The following is a 20,337-nucleotide window of genomic DNA, read 5'->3' on the forward strand; positions in this document are numbered from 1 at the left end:
TTGAATTTAGAATGGCTCTCCAAATCACCGATATGCCTTTCCTGTGCCAAGATGGGCTTCTGATCCAGTCTATGATAGTCAACGACCAGATGTATTTATGTTGAATAACCTCAGCCCAGAGGCTGTTTTGTTTGAGGAGGAGCCAACTTTGTTTGGCTGCCAAGGCTTGAGCAAAAGCCGGAAGAAGTTTAAGTCCCCAGCCTCCCCACTGCTTCGGTGTAGCAATTCTTGTCCATTTTACCCAGGCAAACGGCCTGCCCTCCTTACTACCATTCCAGAGGAATCTACAACAGATTTGTTGAATTCTGTGAAGTATTCCTCTAGGGATCCAGGCGAGTGACATCCAGTACACCGGGGTGGCTTCAAGGACTGTTTTGATAAGGACAAGTCTGCCTGCCCTAGACAGGAACTTGTGACACCAACAGCCAATTCTCTTCTCCACTTTTGTAATGAGCCAGGTCCAGTTTGCAATCTTGTAACCATCTGGTTTTAGTCTGAAGCCCAAATATTTTAATCCCCCCATCAAATCAGTAGCCTGAAAGGGAAAATATTGAGAGGCCAACTGAGACTCCTGTAGAGTGCAATCAGATAGAGAGATGGTGGATTTTTCTCCGTTGATCTCCATTCCCGTGGCTCTGCAGAAAAGGTTTAGAATCTCATTCAAAGTAGTCGAGTCCCAGACACTGCCATTCAGGAAGATCAATATGTCATCTACAAAAAGTAGATGTGTCAGGTAGAATTGTTCCCCCTTCTTTTTTCTATAGCTATAAGTTTGCTCAGTCCTTCCATGACTAGTAAGAAAAGAAGTGGTGATAAGGGGCATCCCTGCCTAATCCCCCTATCAATATTGAAGGAGGGTGATGCCGAACCATTTATGAGAATAGCAAAAGAGACAGAGGAGATGCATCCCAAGATCCAGCTGATGAGTGCTGGGGGAAACCCCAAATGAGTGATAATCATCTTGATGTATAACCAATTTACTTTGTCAAAGGCCTTTGCTAGGTCAATTTTAAGAGTGAGTCCCTTGAGATTTCTGAGTTTGATGGAGTGGAGGGCTTCCTGGGCAGTACCAATGGCATCCTGAATATGTCTATGGTGGAGGAAGGCAAATTGATCTTGAGAGATATGATTGGATAGTATGGGCTTGATGCGGTTGGCGATGATTTTAGAGATGATTTTGTACAGATAGTTGCAAAGGGATATAGGCCTAAAGTCATTAAAAGAGGAAGGCGAATCAGTCTTAGGGATCAAGGCCAAGTAAGTGAAGTTAATGAGGGGGTGGATGTGTCCCGATGTTCTTCTTTCTTCGATGACTGCAAGTAGATCCCCTCCCAGAAGCTCCAGAAATGCCAAATAGAACTCCACTGGCCAGCCATCAGGGCCAGGACTCTTATCCTTTTTGAACCACTTGAGAGTTCCTTCCAATTCTTCCAGAGTGACCGGTTGATTTAAGTCTTCTGCCTCTTCCTGATCCACAAACCTTGGAAAGTGGCCAGCTAAATTGATGATATCCGGGAGGTTGATGGCTGCTGGCGCAGTGAATTGCCTCTTGAAATGTGTAATCCCCAATCTGGCTAATTGTGGGTGAGTAGAGGCCCAACCCCCAGACTCACAGGGCATCTGCCAGATAGTATTAGTGGCCTTTCTTCCATTTGCAAAGTTGTGGAAGAATTTCGTATTACCATCACCCGCTTGGAGCCAGGTGGCTCTACTTTTCAATCTCCATTGTTCTTCTTTTTCCAGTAGCATCTTATTTTTATGGTTCTCCAACGTGACTAGATTCATTTTAGTCTCCTCTGTTAAGAAACCTAGCCCCTGATCATCCAATAACTGTGCAATCTGTAATTCAATATCAGCAAGTTTTTGATCATCTCTCGTCTTCTTCCTCTTAGACCACTCCTCTGTCATTGACCTGAGTTTATTTAGCCGTAAACAGAAGTCCGCAGTCGACCTCTATTCCCTCAGGGGGGGTTGAGCTCTCCAGAACTCAGTCACCATGTTGATGTAGTCAGGATCTTTTATATGCCCAGCAAAGAATTTGAAGGGGGAGCGCGACTTTCTTGATGGTCTAGTAATTTGTAGAAAAATGGGTAGATGGTTAGAAGAGCCTCCAGTTCCCACCCATTATCGATACAGGGGGAGGTAGCGGATGAGGTTTTCATGAATCAAGAACCGATCCAATCTTCGGCCCAGGGCAGCCTCCCTAGTCCGCCTATTGTTCCAGGTGGGCAGCTTCTTATTCATGGGAACTTCAACTAGATTGCAGGTATCTAGTAGAGTACACATCTGATCGGAAATAAGATCGTTTTGAGCTTGGTGTCCCCAGGATTCTTCCATGCCCAATGAAAAATTTAGATCCCCCCCTATGATGGTGGAGCTTGTGACAAGATCATGATCCAACAAATGGTGCCAAAAATCCATTCTGTTCCGATTAGGAGCATATATGTTAATCACTTTTAATTGAAGTCCCAGCTCCCCTACAAAAATGTCCATGCCCATGAAACCCATGCCCCCCTAGGTGGATATATGCTTAACTGTTTTAGGGTTGATGCCAATTGCGAGTCCACCAGATCTGCCTATGGCATCCATACCCTGAAAAGTCCAGCCCGGCAGGATAGTGTGAAGGGTTCGGATAGTATCTTCAGAAGAGCCAAGAGTTTCTTGAAGGAAGAGTATGTCACAGAATGTATCCTTTAACAATCTTTTGAGAGCCAATTTCTTTTTGGGGTTGGCTAGTCCCCGGCAATTGTAGGAGAGCCAAATCATGAGGGACCATGGGCAGTGGGCTCCAATGCTCTAAGCACCCTCTCAATGGTATGATGTCGGCCCCTTGCAACATCCGCCACCGTAGTCTTGATGGTAGATTTGATCTTTGATGGGCGCCCTCTGGCAGGTTTATGGAGCTTGGTCTTTCCTGGGGATCGGCCCAATCCAAGATGCGTGTTTTTAGATCGAAGTCTAGAGTGGAGGTTGTAGGGATGGGGATCCAGCCTGGAAGAGGTGGAATTGTGAGAAGGGGGAGTGGAGAAATCCCTGTGGGAGGTGGAGTGGTGGAAAAAGTGGGTGGGGGCACTGATAAAGAACAGAGGATGGAAGGAATAGTGCAAAATGCAGATGAGGGGGAACGCAAAGATGTATGCAATACATTTAACATAACATCTGAAAAAAGAGCAGCAGATATGGGGATAGACTCATTACCTAGTAGAGGAGTAGCTTATGCTGCAGATTTAGAGCGAGTTCTGGGAGGAGATGGTGGAGCTTTTCGCCGGTTCCCAGTTTTCTTTGCAGTCTCCACCGCGGGTTCAGCTGGTGCCCCTCTACGTTCCTGTTCACCCTTTTTCTGCTCTACAGAGGCCTGTTGCTTCGTCCCGTTTGAGTTTTCCGTGGTCACTGAAGAATTCAGAGGGCAATCCTTGAATAGGTGACCCACTTTGTGTTACCTCCTACAGCGAAACGGGACTCCTTCATAGTCCAGAAGTTGTTTACGAGAGAAGTGCCTCCTGTGGAGAGTGAGTTTTTCCTCCAGCCCAGCCCTGGTGTCAAGGTGAACCAAAATCCTTGCCATTGTCATGATTCCCGTTTTTTCAAAGGACTTTACATGTTCCAGGTAAGTCCCCAGGGCATCTCCGATTCGTTTGAAAACCTGTGGAGTCCAAAACTGCATAGGTAGTTCGGGAAGTCTGACCCAGATGGGTGTAGCGCCGAGTTGCTCGCGTTCAGGATTGAAAAGAGGATCCCAACGTTTCAACAAAACAAGTGCGAGCTCAATGTGCCAGTAACGTGACAAAATCCATTCCGTGTACTGCTCCCTATGAAAGCGGAGGGCGAACCATCCTCTGGCCAGTACCCGAATTACAAGGAGTTCTTTCAGCAAGGAACCCCATATCTTCACAGTCCAAAGGTGCAATCTCTCCACCGAGTAGTTTCTGCCTCGAACACGACCTACCAGAACTTTTCTCGCCGTATCCATTACATCTGCCATTTGGACGTCTTCTCCAAAGGTCAGGTTGATATCAGTGTCAACCGCTCTAAGACACCAGCCCCTTTTCAATTTTTTCGAGCGCCGTCCCGTTGGGTATTCTTTCAGAAGGTTCCTGCACGGTTCTGAAGAGATGTGTTGCGGGGAAATAGAGGGTCTAGGGTTATGCGTAGGTGTGCTGAAACAACCAAATCGAATCGAGGAGAGGGGATTGAGACTGCACTCACCCGGGTGAGAAAAAGCATGCGCCGATCGTGGGAGGTTTGACGGGCCAGTCTGAGCTAGGGAGATGGAGGGAGGGTACATAGGCAGTGGGAGCTACGAGGGAGGAGGAGGGGGATGCTGCGGATGGTAAGGCAAGGGAAAGTCGAAAGTAGGGGAGGCCTGAAGGCAGGAGCCAAGGAGGTTCAGAGTAGTCGGGGAAAGGGGGGGACATTCCAAGCCCGGAAGGTCCGCTACATTGACCACAGGGTGTTGGCACTTCCCAGAGATAGGCGAGTGTATCTTTGTCTATTTGGTAGCTGTCGACCGATCCAGCTTATCCTGCAAGGGGCCCTCGACCGATGTGGAATTATGCGCCCATATTTCATGTTCCGGCATGGGGTCCTCCTCGTAGTCCACGAGGTCCTCTTCCACCATTTTAGCCGGTTGCAAGCCTACCCGCCGTGTGACCAGGGGGGAGCAGGCAGTGTTAACGGGGATAAACAGTCTTAGAACCAGAGGTGTGTCCAAAAACCACGAACACTGTCACGCAAATAAAACAAAAGGAAACCGCCGACCGGCTCGACTGTAGAGAGCAGGGACCAATAAAAAAATGAAGCATAAACAAAAACCGTTGTCAGAGCTGCAAGAGTACCCGTGCTGCCTCCACCATAATCGCTCGTTGTTGCAGTGCCTCAGTTCTGTCAAAACCTGAAAAACCTAGGGTTCCGCCATGGTCACCCTCCATAAAATTATGTTGATTTAAAGAAGGTGTTAAACTAATGCTAACATTAGTTTGAATGACATTTCATGCTTAGGAACTAAAAACATATCTTCGGTTACATGGTTGCCAAAGTTGTAGTCTTTAAACACATGGCTGCCAAAGTTGTAGTGTTTAAACACATGGCTCACAGATGTCTTGTGCATGTTTAAAACTGTGCATGGGAGTACCCACTTGTCTACATAGGAAGGATAGAGAGGGGCCGATCGAATCTGTGCATATCGAATGGGAACATCCAGCTATCGATTGAACTGGGCACCTTAGAATATATAATATGGGAAGATAGCCCCATCAGCCTAACAGTGGATAGAATAGGAGCAACCATCTTAGCGGAAGGGTGCAAGGCTCACATGTTTCGTCGACAAGCATGTCTTAATGACGAGGAATGGCGTCGACACCAGGCAAGGTACCTGTACAATCTTTCTTTGAATGACCCACATAGGGTTTATTTTGCAAACGTTATTTTGACCGTCTGCATGTACTGGAATTGTCCCTCGCCCCTTCTCATTGCTACTGCAACAACTTGCTTCACACCACAACAACAACTGCAACAGCCCACTTCACGCCCCATGAACAAAGGAAAATGAGGGTTTTGCATCTTAAATAAGTAGAATGTTCATGTAGATTATCTTCCGGATACATCACATTAGGTTTCTTTTTTATTGATGTTTCGAACCAGCAATGGTGGTTCATCTTCAGGATGTGAAAGATTATTGAAACACTGGTCTCATTTTTCCATATATATAGAGATGTATGAGATGCTTAGCCAATTGATTTTGGCAAAGGTAAGAATAATTGTTGAATCTCTGCATCTCTTTAAGAATGTAAGGTCAGTCTTCTTTTTCGTTAAGAGTAATCTGTGTCATTCAAATTTGCGAACTTCTTTCATTATCTCCCTTCCGTATTGGGTGAGTATTTTGTCTTTGAGGTTTCTGCGAGTTTCATGATTATGTAGATTATCTTCCGGATACATCGCATTGGGTTTCTTTTTTATTGACGTTTCGAACCAACAACCATTGCTAGTTCGAAACGTCGATAAAAAAGAAACCTAATGCGATGTATCCGGAAGATAATCTACATAATCATGAAACTCGCAGAAACCTCAAAGACAAAATACTCACCCAATACGGAAGGGAGATAATGAAAGAAGTTCACAGATTTGAACGACACAGATTGCTCTTAACAAAAATGAAGACTGACCTTACATTCTTAAAGAGATGCAGAGATTCAACAATTATTCCTACCTTTGCCAAAATCAATCGACTAAGCATCTCATACATCTCTATATATATGGAAAAATGAGACCAGTCTTTCAATAATCTTTCACATCCTAAAGATGAATCACCGTTGCTGGTTCGAAACGTCGATAAAAAAGAAACCTAATGCGATGTATCTAGAAGATAATCTACATAAGCATGAAACTCGCAGAAACCTCAACAACAAAGTAGAATGTTCTCAAACTCTAACGCTTATATATCATTCATAGGAACAAGGTTATTCAAAGGAATAAGAAGGTTATTCAAGACCAAAAAACATAAAAAAGAGAAATTTAAAAATGCAAGTTCTGTATGTATTAAAACAGGAAATCTTTCAAGCATATTTATCTTGTTGTTTATGGTGCTTCTACGTGAAATGGTGCTTTGAGTCGGTAAATTACAAAAACTGTGGAGATGCAAAACTGAATTTAGGCTAGTACTTTGTAATTTGCAAATCTGCAATGGGAAGACTGAAATTTAGGTGCTAATTTCGCAATCTTTTAGGCAATAACTGAATATATGGTTATTATTCAATACTCTTCTGTGATATTACTAATATTTGGCTTTTTTTACAACATTACTGAAATTTAGTTCATGTAACCGCCTCTGAGAATCCATTCTAATTTGATAATGCTAGATTTTTTTGCTGTCAGTATTATGATGAAATTTAGTAGAGCTTATGCTAATGCTATTGAAAAACATAGCTTAATTTAACTAGAAGAACTGATAAAAACTACTTGCATCCAGAAATTCCCTAGGGGGAAGGGCATTTCAAGAAGGTGCATCCAGAAATTCCCTAGGGGGAGGGCGTTTCAAGAAGGTACACTAACGGATGTAGCAACAGCAGTGGAAGTGGCTACTGGGATTGGAGCAGGAAATACAGTCTAGCTTGCAAATGAATTCATAAAAATACCTCTTTGTTGTGCTACCTCTCCTTTCATGAATCTGAAGGATTCCTAGAAGCTAAAGCAGAAAAGAAGATGGGATCAATCGCTGCTAAGTCTAAATTGCGAGTTGCATAATTCTTCTCATGTTCTATTGTTTACAACACCAACAAACAACAAAAAGAGAAATTTAAAAATGCAAGTTCTGTATGTATCAAAACAAGAAATCTTTCAAGCATATTTATCTTGGTGTTTACGGTGCTTCTACCTGAAATGGTGCTTTGAGTTGGTAAATTACAAAAACTGTGGAGAACCCAGAAGAAAAACGTTGCCAAGATCCAATCCCTCAGAATGACCATAAAAAAAATACTTTTCCTGTTACTATTTACAAACAGTTTTTCTGGGTTAATACTGCCTTGCTACGGGCATTCTTGTAACCTCGGGGATGCATCTCTGGTTCTTAATCTCCTCTAGCAACTCCCATATCAACTGACTCTACTCCTGCTTTCGCCTGTGCTTGAATCCTTGCATAGCTAAATATATAAAATCCTTAAAAGGAACTGAGGTTATCTTCAATGAAGATCTTAAGACATATAAACCAAATTACTCCACCCGTGTTCAAATTCTTGTCTACTATACTGAAGTCAGAACAAATTCATCTGGTGCGGATTTGGTCAGGAACTATGTCTGTAGCTTCGCTCGACTTGGGCGAACGTGTTCATGAGGAGACAAGGGAAGAGTGAAGCTTTCAATTGACGTTTTTAACCAATGCATGCATGCTATACATGTGTTGCTCATAGCTCTGTTCTCTTAGGAACCTCTGTCACCATAGAACTAACACTGTGTTTCTTTTCGCAGAGGGAAAAATAGGCATTAACAACTTTCGGGAATCACTTCGGCTTTCAATCAATAAATTTTGTTGAAACATGTTAGATTGGTTTAGAATGAAGGGTCTAAATGTGCCACATCGCATTCAAAAAGCATGTGGCAGTTTTTTTTGTCGAAAAAAGCGAAATCGACAATATGTCAGAAAATAACATACGCCAATTTCAAGTTTCATGAAATCTTTTAATAATCTTTTAACTATTCATTAGTATTCTAATCGAGTTTTGTTTAAAATTCTTCCCGTTCAACTCAGCTCTTTGTGAGCGTGGTTTTGTTGGTAGTCGCGCTGACTCATTCCCGTTCATTCACAATAGTGCAGCTGGGTGCATCTTTCTTCTTCTCTACGTTCATGACATTTTTCTTACTGGAAGCAACACACGTGGTATTGACATGCTTATATCCTCCCTGGCTTCTCAATTCAACTGGTATATAGTGGTGTGTTGTTATGTATATTTTTTACCATGAATATTTAAAGAGAATTATTCAAGACTTGAAAGACCTATCCTTTTAGAAGGTTGACAAGAGGTTTTATATATGTTAATAATTGGTACGAATGATATTTACATGGATTCTATGGAACTCTGTTCTTCATTTGCCACCACTGTCGGATTCTTCATCTACCTAATTGGGTTTATAGCACAGGTTTGGTTTTAGCTGTGGTCGTATTTGCTTCATATTCTTGTTTCAATTCTTCGTAAAATCTCCATAAAGCTAACCTTTTGGACAACCCCCAAAAAGTAGAGTTCATATAATCCAAAACACTAATATAAGTATTTTCTTTTTTAATGCAGCTTACTACAACATTTTGATTTCCATATAAAAGTACATATTCTATGGTGATCCGTGCCATCTGGTCCATATTCCCTCCGAATGTGTTTTCTCAAGGCCTAAACTTGCTGGGAGATGTGACAAGTATAGATCAAGATGAAGGAATCAGCTGGTCTAGTAGATCAAAGTGTCCTTCGACAGACCTTAACTGCGTGATTACACTGTTTTGTTAAACTGATTTCATGTTTATTATCTACATTTTCCTATTTCTTTTTCTGATCAAATGATATATGAATTGTACATTTGTGTATTTCCAAAGCCCGATTCATATTTAGCTTTGTACCAACTTACTAAGCATTCCAGTAGTCTATGAGCTCTATGGCAGGAAACTAAGTTGGCTTGGTGAATGGGTTAAAAGTTGTAGTCCCTCTTGTTTTATTTCATTTAAAGACATGACACGAAAGATGCACCATGTTTCCAGGATGATATTTTCAAATGGCTCACTGCAACCTTCTTTTTGTGGTTCATTCTCGCCATCTATTTTGACAATGCACTCCCAGATGTGAATCGTGTTAAAAGGTCTTGGTTTTACTTTTTGAAGATATCATATTGGACTGGAAATTCTAGTGATCAAGTAGAAGGTAATTAGGAAATCTAATTATTTTGCCCATCGTAGTTTCTTTTCACTGATGTTACTGTAGTCTCCAAAATAAATGACACCCATCGATGTGCTTCAATGAGGATATTTTATTTCTGCAAGCGGTGGTTGTAGCTGTACAGGATCTATTCCAATGTCGCTGGCTAGATGGGAGGATAATGGATTACATACGTCATTTCAAAAAAGCGAGGTTCATAATGGGTGATTAAGAAAAAGCAAAATAGGGTAACTATGGATACTATAATATATAATGTCAGTTTACACGCCTAAAGTATTCTTGCTTGTAGGCTATTTTGATGTTGTGCAGAAGGCTTACGCTGTTGGTGGGACAGTATATGTCGACAATGCTTCTTGCTTGTTGACTATTTTGATCTTTGGATTATGGTGACACTAGTCTGATAGCTTTCCTCAAGCCCTAGACAAGGACTAGCTACCTTGTAGCTCCTCTTGTTTATTAATTGAACTTATATTTCATTAACAAATTAGTTCATTGTAAAATATTTTTTTATTAATTCAACTTCATATTTGATTAGAGATTATGTTATTGTATTTGTCATTTTTATATAATAAAATAATCTTTTAATATAAATTACATTTGCCAACTATTGAATGGGTACAAGATATAATGTCCCATTTCATTATGACATAGGAATATTATAAAAACAAATTAGATGCACCAACGAATCTAGAAATCCACTAACCCCATAGCTGTATTGCAAAATGCACGCTCTATTCGATGTCACAGTTGTTCGTTAATGGAACTTTTCGGTCGTAGTCACTTTCTGAACCAGTCAGTGCCATACTTCGGGTAACCTTCTAGACACTCTCGAAGCTTACTTGCAATTATTCTTGAAAGTTACTTGCAATTATTTTTGTTCGAAACGGTTCTTGTATTCTTGTTCTGTAATACTTAAATTTTTAATTAAATAATTTTTTTTACAGTATTTCTATAAATTACCACTAACTACAACTGAACAATATAGTTTTAATTTTAACAATATAAATTTTCCTCGTTTATAAGGTCAACAACACTGCTTAATGACCCTACCGAATGACCCTACCGTATTTCCTCTATGTATGATATAATACATTAATAGTAACCATCTAGAGTTAATTTATATAGATAAGGAATGTTTTATATAATATTTTTTTTATTATTTAAATTTGAGCGGTTGGTATTAGTTAATTCTTTGGATTATGCGTGTACCATCCTTTTGTGGTGGTAAAACTACAACCCTGGATATGAGACAACCTTGGATCTGCAGATCCACGATTCGATAGTCTAGAAGGGTTGTGACATTTCTTAAACGCTTTTAAAAACAATAATTACTAACGAATGGCAGTAGTTATCTCAGTCCCCAGAAGGGGACGAGTGGCACACACTATTTTTTTCAAATTATCTATTTTACAAATAAATTTTCATTTATTAACTTTTAGTAATTTTCAACTTTCATCAAAAATAACTTTTACGAATTAATTTTTAAGTAACTTTGATCAAGAATAACTTTGAGTAATTTTCATGAGCAATAACTTCTACTAAGTCTTAATAGGAACCTATGATTTTGTAATTACATTCAATTTTATGTATTTTTGTATATTTTTCATTAACCTTATTTTGTAATTAAATTAAATTTTATGTTTTTTTCCGCATTTTTTTCATTAACCTTTGTCAACTTTCATCACGAATAATCCTTAATAACTTTCATGAAAAATAACTTTTAGTAAATTTCATGAGGAATAACCTTTACTACCTTTCACCACGAATCTATGATTTTGTAATTACATTCAATTTTATGCATTTCTGTGTATCTTTCATTAACCTGATGTTGCAATTACATTAAATTTATAAAATTATTTTATTTACCGAGTATAATCATGTTTGTGAATTTATAATTACTTTTTCGATGCAATTAAACAAATTAAAATATCTAAAAATGAAGAAATTCTTTTATTCATAATCATATTTTTTATTTATTGTAAATTAACATTTAATTTAATCTTAGATTCTACGATATTCGTAATTTATAGACTATTGTTTATAGTATTATTCTTTATAAACTTAACTAAGTTTTATGAAAAAATTTACAACATTTTAACACTGGAGACAACACTTGTAAACTCAATCTTGCCACGTGTTTCTTCTATGTTTGCTTTTCCCTTTTCGCAACGGTCCATTAACACTCTCCACTAATAATAATGATATATTATTTTAGTGAAATTTATAATATTTTGAATATTTAAATATATTATTTTAGTGAAATTTGTAATACTTTGAATAATTTAATATATAAATTTTATCATGAAAAAGTTAATTTATAATTTTGAAAATTACATTTAGGTTGTAAAATGATATTTCTTGTTGGACAAATTTAATTTGATATTTTGTATTTATTATTTGTTTTACATTATTAAAATTATAAAAATTATATATATATATATATATATATAAAAGAAATTAATAAGGCCTTGATGCCTTTTACTACTACTAGCTAGTTGTGCCATTTCTCTGCTACCTGGGCCAACCATGTAATCCCTCACACACCTGTATTGATCGTATGTTTGAAGGTGGGCCTCCTGAATCTAAAGGTATGTCTTGTCAGTTGGTAATTGAGTATTGGGTTTACTTATCATGGATACTTATGGGTATGGGTTGGTGGGGGGATTTAGCAGAAAGAGTGGGCTTAGAAGATTTATTTTTATTTTATTAGGGAGATTTTTAATTTACAAATAAATTTTTTTACAATATCATGGACCAATGTTGTGCTTTATCAATAGCACATGCCAAAAAAACCATTAACTCATTTCACATAGCACTAGTTCAAATAACCTTTTTTTTAATTAATTAATTTAATTTAAAATGAAAAAAAAAACAAAACTAATTTGAAAATAAATCTCAATTTTCAATTTGTATATATTTTAGTAAAAATAATATCATATGTGTCACATATCTATCCTGTCTTAAGCATGTAAAAAAAAAAAATTTGTTATGATGTTTGTACCACCATTGACTTAATCGAATGCAATCATGCCATACATAGCATTTACTATATTATTTGCACCTTCCTAAGCTTAGTCTGATGAACTTACGTTATTTATATTTGGCATGTACATACCGTTGTTATCAAATCAACGGTTAAAGATATTGTGTAACCCATATGTCAATCATCATAATGGTGTCGAGCTGTGTTGGTACTATGCCAAGGTTTATATATATTATATGATTTATCATAAACCAACCAACACATACGCTGGCGTTTTCTCTGCTAGACATTTGGACTTACCTTTAATACTGCTGGACGGATCACGTGGTTCGAGCATGGCTTTACAGGTTGGATCCTTCCCGCGCCTACACCTTGATCTTACCGCCATAATCGACGGTGTGAGATCTCCGGGAGGGATCGAGGGCAGAGAGGGTTCCACGTTTCAGGGTTAGACTTTATGTTTATAAACCCCATGTTCCGGATTCTTTGCGATTTGGCTGGTCATTTGCAGCGCTCCGACGCTCTGAGTATTCCTCCATTGCCTCTGAATGTATGTCTCATATTCCGGCGCCATTTCTCTGCTGCCGCTCCTTGTCTACAGCTTCATCACCAAGGTGTCTTCGCTCCGGATGGAAACCTCTGGATTTGCGGGGTAAGATCTACAACTCTAATCGTTCTTTAATGATTTTTAGAACAGTTTAGTTAATCTGTGAAATAACTATTGCATACTGTTGCTTGACAGATGGAGATAACCCTCACAGGGTTCTTTTGGCGGTCTGCTCTCCTCGCCGGCGTTAACCTTCCGGATAATTACAGGTACGCCACCATTTCCAACTTACCTTACGGTAGTTGCTCAAGGTTACACGTTTTTCAGGTTATATATTTTCTGTGGTTTATATTTCCGGGTTTATGTGTAAACCCCAGCCACCTTATACCTCCACCATTGACGCAGATGGCGGTCAAAGACCTTATGGGTTACAGGTCCATGCGTAGGGTTTGATTTATGGTGGAAGCTTTCTCTTTTCCACGGCGATTGAGTCTGAGTCTCCAGTCCATGAGACTATACAGCTTGACTGTGTCCGTGAAGCTACTGCACACTGTTTTGTAATATCTCATTTGTTTTGATGGCGAATCTTCACATACTCATCAAGTTTTCTACTGTAATAATTTATTTGGAACCGAACCATATGGTTTGACGGTCCTTAATGTAAATATGATGCCCTGTTAATTATACAGTTTGGCTTATTTTCAGTTCTCGTTCTGGGTTTTAGCTGATATGATTATATCTTGATTTATGACTGTATTTGTTCCTTCTATAGCCAGACTTGAGGGTTTTCAATGTGTTCACCCTACATCTCATTCTATAGATGTAAGGACGAACTCGCGGGTTAAGGCCTGGTACAAAAGGCCTTTGGTTTTACCTTCAAGCCTTGAATATATTCTATATGCTGTTTTTTTTCATTATTGAGAAGTAGTTTCTATGCGCTCTGTTAATTGCTCTGTAACTCTTGTATGAAATGTTATGAGTTATCCGGCTTTTATCTTAGTCACAACAGTTCTGGTTTTCTTCATGATTATACTGTTCATACATGACGACCCGTGTACTAGGATAAAATGACTTCTCAGGTTGTTATAGCTTGATTCCAACCGTTTGAATACAAGATACTGTCTGTTGCTTATAAAAAAAGGTTCTGTTACCTGTTGATAAAATAATACTGTTATCTATAGAGAGAGTAATACTGTTTTGTTGTTAAAGAACGAATACGGTCTATATATTGATGAACACGCTGTCGCGTACTCAGGTTTAATGCTATGAAAAGTCTGTTTACAAAGTTACCGCTCCGAGCTGATTATTATTTGCAAACCATGCACAGATTAGGTTAGGTTTTCGAACTGTTTATTCTTGAAAGAGTAATGGCTGTGACCGGCTACGGCCTGTCGCGGAAGTCATTGTCGCAGACTCGACTCGAAAGGAGTCTTAAGGGTTTGATACCGACTTTGACTATCCTCAGGCCTAACAACCCGAGAGCTACCTATAGGAATTCTTTTCCAATTTACAGTTATAATGTTAAGAGTTCTTTGACCTTCAATGTTCTTTATATGATAGGGTCGGTCCTTCTACAGGACCTCGGGTCTGTTCACAGGTTACCCGACCTTCACACTCTAACCCTATCTCTAGCTATAGTATGTTCATGCTATATAACAGTTATTTCCCTCATTACAGTTTTGTGATTAACTATGGTATTTGTTAAACATAACAGTCTGCGCTTCGATTCTTGCATAAACAGCTACAGTTATACTATCTACCAGTATTTTAGAGACTCTGTTGCTGTTAGCTATAGCTATTCTATTGACCGGTACTGTATAAATAACTGCAGATACTTCAGGGTTCTAGTTACTTACCTGTTTGCTGCTAGTAGGAAATCTCTTCAGTAAATCCCTGTATCAAGCTCGTTATCCACCCATCCGTGAGACTTGTCCTCCGGGACCTGAGTCTCCCCCCGAGCTTATGCTTACCGGATCCCAATCCTCAGTAAGACAGCACCTAGTGTCTTGACTATCTGGTCTCTACCAGACTTAGTCCAAAACCAGGTATGTTTTCTCTTTGTTTCTGTCTGTCCCTACAGCACAGAAAGAAAACTATCCACCCCTTTTCCTTTTTCCTGGAAATCCTTCCAGTTAAGGGAAGTGGTTATTTCCAGTTTCATTAACTGCTTTCCCTTTTGGGAGCCCCAATGCTTTTCTGAGTAATTCTTTTAAACACATTGCTTTAATGCATACTTTAAAATTAACAGATTACTCTTTAAAAGAAAATAAGTTTCTCAATGTCATTCAGTTTTTACCACAGTAAACTTTTAAATAATTACATTTACGGGGTCATCACATCTCCCCCCCCTGAGTTTGGACATCGTCTCGATGTCTAGTGTCCTTAAACAGCTCCGGATAAGCTTTCCGAAAAAGCTCTTCATCTTCCCAAGTAGCCTCATCCGGCCCATAGTGCTGCCACTGCACTTTAATTTGGGTAATAACCCGCTTCCGCAGCTGTACTTCTCTCCTGTCGAGAATGTTCAGCGGCTCGACCAAGACCTCTCCTTCCGGTTCGACCTGCACACAATAACAGTGTCAGTTCTCTATTTCTCGACACTTCTTCAATTAGTTCAATTGAAAGTAACTCTTACCCGTATATCTTGCCACTTGATCACATGCTTAGGATCATAAATATACTTTTTAAGCATGGATACATGGAAGACATTATGAATTCTAATGTGGCTAGGTAAGGCTAGCTGATATGCTACTGGCCCAACTCTTGCCAAGACCTGAAAAGGTCCAAAATAACGAGGCGCGAGTTTGGCACAACTGCTCCACTGCAGAGTACTCTTCCTGGCTTGTATTCTTATGTAAACGTGGTCGCCCACCTGATACTCTTTGAACCTTCTTTTTCGATCTGCAAAGTTCTTTTGCCGATCCTGAGCGGCTTTCAAGTTAGCTCGCACTCTTTTGACCGTGTCCTCCATTTCTTTGAGCATTTCAGGTCCCAACCTTAACTTATCCTCCGGGCCACTCCAGTTTGAGGGCGTCCGACATTTGCGTCCATACAGGACTTCAAATGGAGACATTTGGATTGATGTATGATATCCGTTGTTATAAGCGAATTCCACCAGGTGTAGATAATCTTCCCACTGAGTCGGTTTTTGCATTACACATGCTCTCAGCATGTCTTCCAACACCTGATTCACTCTCTCCGTCTGTCCATCAGTCTGGGGATGGTATGCTGTACTAAAGTTCAACTGTGTACCCAGTTCTGCAAAAAGTGCTTTCCAGAAAGCGGATGTAAACTTTACATCCCGATCTGATATTATAGTCTTCGGAAGCCCGTGGAGTCTGAACACGTTCTGCATAAATATGTGTGCAATTTGGACTGCCCTGTAGGTCGATTGCACTGGAATAAAATGGGCTGCTTTACTCAGTTTATCAACTACCACCATAATAGAGTCATTGTTCCTCTTTGTTCTAGGCAACCCAGTTATAAAATCCATGGATATAATTTCCCATTTCCATTCCGGAATTGGTAGGGGTTGCAATAGCCCAGCCGGATGCTGATGTTCTGTTTTGATTTGCTGGCATTCTAAGCATCGCGCTAAATATTCAGCTACATGTCTTTTCATCCCTGGCCAGTAGTACTCCTTCCGAAGTGCAGCAAGCATTTTCTGGTATCCAGGATGACCTGAGTAGTGGCTAGTATGAAACTCATTCAGAATTAAATTTCTAAGATTATTGTCATTTGGTACAAACAGCCTTTGTTTGTAAAACAACATTCCATCCTTGCTCACTTCATACCCTTGTTGGTTTTCCTGGCTGGAAAGTGACTTTTGTCGCTTCATTTGCTGATAATCGGCATCCAAGTTTGCTGCTGTTTTAATCTTTTCTTGCAATGAGTTTTCCCACTTGCTGAGAGTAACTTCATATAGACATTGTACTTTTCGGCTTAAAGCGTCTGCTACGCGATTTTCCTTTCCCTTCAGATGCTTGATATCAAAATCGAATCCACTTAAGAAATCTGCCCAACGGGCTTGCCTTTCATTCAGAGTGGGCTGACTGAAATAGTTTGTCAAGCTGTGATGGTCTGTTAATAACAGAAATTTCTTACCCAAAAGATAATGTCGCCACATTTTAAGGGCATGTATAACGGCTGCCAACTCCAAGTCGTAGGCAGAATACTTCTGCTCATGCTCCTTCAGCTTCCTCGACTCATATGCGATAACTTTCCCTTCTTGCATTAGTACACCCCCAATGCCTTCCTTACTGGCATCAGTACACACAACATAATCCTTATTAGGATCAGCTATGCTTAGAACAGGAGCCGTAGTGAGTAAGTGTTTAAGTCGTTCAAAACTTTGCTGACATTCCAAAGTCCATTTGAATGTCCTTCCTTTCTTCTGTAAAGATGTGATAGGATATGCCACCCTCGAGAAACCCTCCACGAATCTTCTGTAGTATCCTGCTAACCCCATGAAAGATCTGATATCTGCCACATCTTTAGGCACAGGCCAATTCATTATGGTTTTAATTTTCTCAGGATCCACTGCAATCCCTTCCTTGGTGATCACATGGCCTAAATACTGAATCTCTTCTTTGTAGAAATCGCACTTGCTGAATTTAGCATACAGCTGATGCTCTCGCAGGGTTTGCAGCACTATCCGGAGGTGCTCCTCGTGTTCCTCCCTGGAACGAGAATAGATCAGAATATCGTCAATGAATATTAGTACAAACTTGTCTAAAAACTGATGGAACACGCTGTTCATCAAGCACATGAATGTGGCGGGTGCATTAGTCAATCCGAAAGGCAACACTACAAATTCGTAGTGCCCATATCGGGTTCTAAAGGCTGTTTTAGCAATATCTTCCTCTTTAATTCTGATCTGATGATAACCAGATCGCAGATCGATTTTGGAGAATACTGTCGCCCCCTTGACCTGGTCAAAAAGCTCATCAATCCGAGGTAAGGGGTATTTATTTTTGATTGTGAGTTTATTCAGCTGCCGGTAATCAATACACATTCTAAAGGTCCCATCTTTCTTCTTGACAAATAGCACCGGTGCTCCCCATGGAGATACACTGGGACGGATATAATTTTTATCCAACAATTCTTGTAATTGCATCTTCAGCTCAGTCAACTCAGGTACACTCATCCTATAAGGTGTCCGCGAAACTGGGGCAGCACCTGGTATCAATTCAATGGTGAAGTCAATATCCCTCTTCGGAGGTAATCCAGGAATTTCCTCCGGAAACACATCCGCGTATTCCTTTATTATTGGAAGATGGTCTAGCGGACTCCCTTTATCTTTGGTTTCTGCATAATTTACCTGAATGGCATACACTTGGCATCTTTTCCGAATGCATTTCACTAACTGGGATGCAGTGATAGGCCGGACCTGCACTGGCCGTTTAATTCCCTGCATCTCCTGTTCCATTCCCGAGTCATCCTTGAATCGTATAGCTTTCGTTTTGCAGTTCACTAAAGCCCAATGCTTTTCTAACCAATCCATCCCAATCAGGACGTCATAGGACCCAAGTGGCAGCATGTTCAGATCTGCTACCACCGGCTGTCCTGCCACTGTTATGGAACAGTTTCTGATTTTTGCCATTACTCGTCTTTTAGCCCCTGTAGCTAGCTGTACCAGCCACAGATTCTTGAATTTTTCAGGCTGCAATTTACATTGTTCAACTATCTTTGGACTAATGTAACTTAAAGTAGCTCCTGGGTCAATTAGAACAGTGATAGAAAGGTCTGAAATTTTACCTTCGAATTCTACCATGGTGGGCTGATATTCTGCCTGGCGGTCGTCCAAGGCTGCATTAATTTTGTGCACACTTCGTCCCACGTCGCCCACGGTTGATGCCTCATGAATCTGAGAGATCTGATCAGTTCCCTTCCGCTGCGGGCAGTTCTTGACATAGTGTGGTCCGCCACAGCCCCAGCACTGTACTGGGGGTCTGGTTACTCCCTCATTATCCAATTTGATGGATGGCTCTCCCATTCTAGTTTCGCTAGCAGGCTTAGGCCTGAATGAGCTTCTTGGTGCTGCTCTGCTACTCTGGCCTTTGACACTTCCTTTAGCTCCACCAACCCGGCCTCCTCTATTGTTTCCCACAATTTTACTACCCTTTTTCTCATTCCATTTCCTGTTGGAACTGTCCCCTTTCTGTTTGTTCTGCTGGTAGCACATTCTAGCTTTACGGATAGCTTCGTCCATGGTTCTGGGATTGTCAAATTCAATCCTTTCTCTCATATACATGGGCAAGCTGCTAACGAACCTCTGCACCTTTGCTTTTTCTTCTTTAAGGTAGGGTACATAACGGAGCAAGGAAGTGAAACGATTAATGAACTCATCCATAGTCTGTTGTCCTAATCGCAGATCATGGAATTCCTTGGCTTTTTCATCATAAAAGCGCTCTGTCAAGTATCTCTCTTTAAAATACTTTTGAAATTTTTCCCATGTTATGGTTCGCTCACTCACTCCCTTTACGATTTTAACTTCTTCCCACCACAATGTTGCCTTCCCTTGCAACTGAAAGATGGCCAATCTCGCCTTCAGGTTATGGTCATACTCATATAGCTGAAAATATTTATTCATGTTAATCAGCCATGCTTCAGCTGCTTCCTCTTGCTCTCCATCGTAGTGTGGGGGTTTGATTTTCCGGAATTCTCCCTGCAATTCCACCTTCTGTCGCTTTGAAGTCTGTTGTTCAGAGGCATTATCAGATTGATCTTCTCCATCTTCTGGAATCTCAGATTCTGCGCGATAATGCTGCTCCTCCGTCATTCTCTGTTGCTCTGCACTAGGGTTGGCCAGTGGCGGGTTCTGTTTGTCAGACAAACTTTTTAATATCCTTTCTTGCTCCATTGTCAAACGTGCATTGTCTTCACGCAACCGAGCCATCTCATTCTTCAGCTCTTGAACTGTTTCTAATATGGCCAGATTTGTACTACGAGTCTCCTCTCCCAACTGCACCCACAACTCTGGGTTGTTTCCCGGATTCATTTTTCCCTGTATTCACCTGGTCTGTTCTAATCATAAAACAGTCAATCATTGTGAGCTTCTGGCACAATTTTTATCACCTCAATCAAGAAATATCAGTACTATAAGGACTCTTTTTTTTTTTTAAGGAAAACATGCTATTCATATCCCAGAGGCCACAGTATGGCAACCCGGGCTCTGATACCAATTGTCACATATCTATCCTGTCTTAAGCATGTAAAATTTTTTTTTTTGTTATGATGTTTGTACCACCATTGACTTAATCGAATGCAATCATGCCATACATAGCATTTACTATATTATTTGCACCTTCCTAAGCTTAGTCTGATGAACTTACGTTATTTATATTTGGCATGTACATACCGCTGTTATCAAATCAACGGTTTAAGATATTGTGTAACCC

At 40.1% G+C, this 20,337-nt stretch overlaps 1 protein-coding gene across 1 annotated transcript; it reads right to left on the minus strand.

Annotated features, from left to right (window-relative positions):
• Positions 1-3,436: 3,436 nt before the first annotated feature.
• Positions 3,437-3,982, minus strand: LOC149147354 (uncharacterized). The gene has a single exon (XM_089441806.1). The coding sequence runs from the start codon at positions 3,980-3,982 to the stop codon at positions 3,437-3,439; it is 546 nt and encodes a 181-aa protein (XP_089297932.1).
• Between the last annotated feature and the right edge of the window lie 16,355 nt (positions 3,983-20,337).

This window comes from Pinus tabuliformis, chromosome 9, assembly GCF_031772625.1.
Source record: "Pinus tabuliformis cultivar Carrire ecotype Pingquan chromosome 9, CPIR1, whole genome shotgun sequence".
Taxonomy (NCBI): Eukaryota; Viridiplantae; Streptophyta; class Pinopsida; order Pinales; family Pinaceae; genus Pinus; species Pinus tabuliformis.

What these genes read in the sequence shown, in the direction of transcription:
- LOC149147354 (XM_089441806.1), bottom strand. Translation starts at nt 3,982, where the DNA reads ATGGCAGATGTAATGGATACGGCGAGAAAAGTTCTGGTAGGTCGTGTT.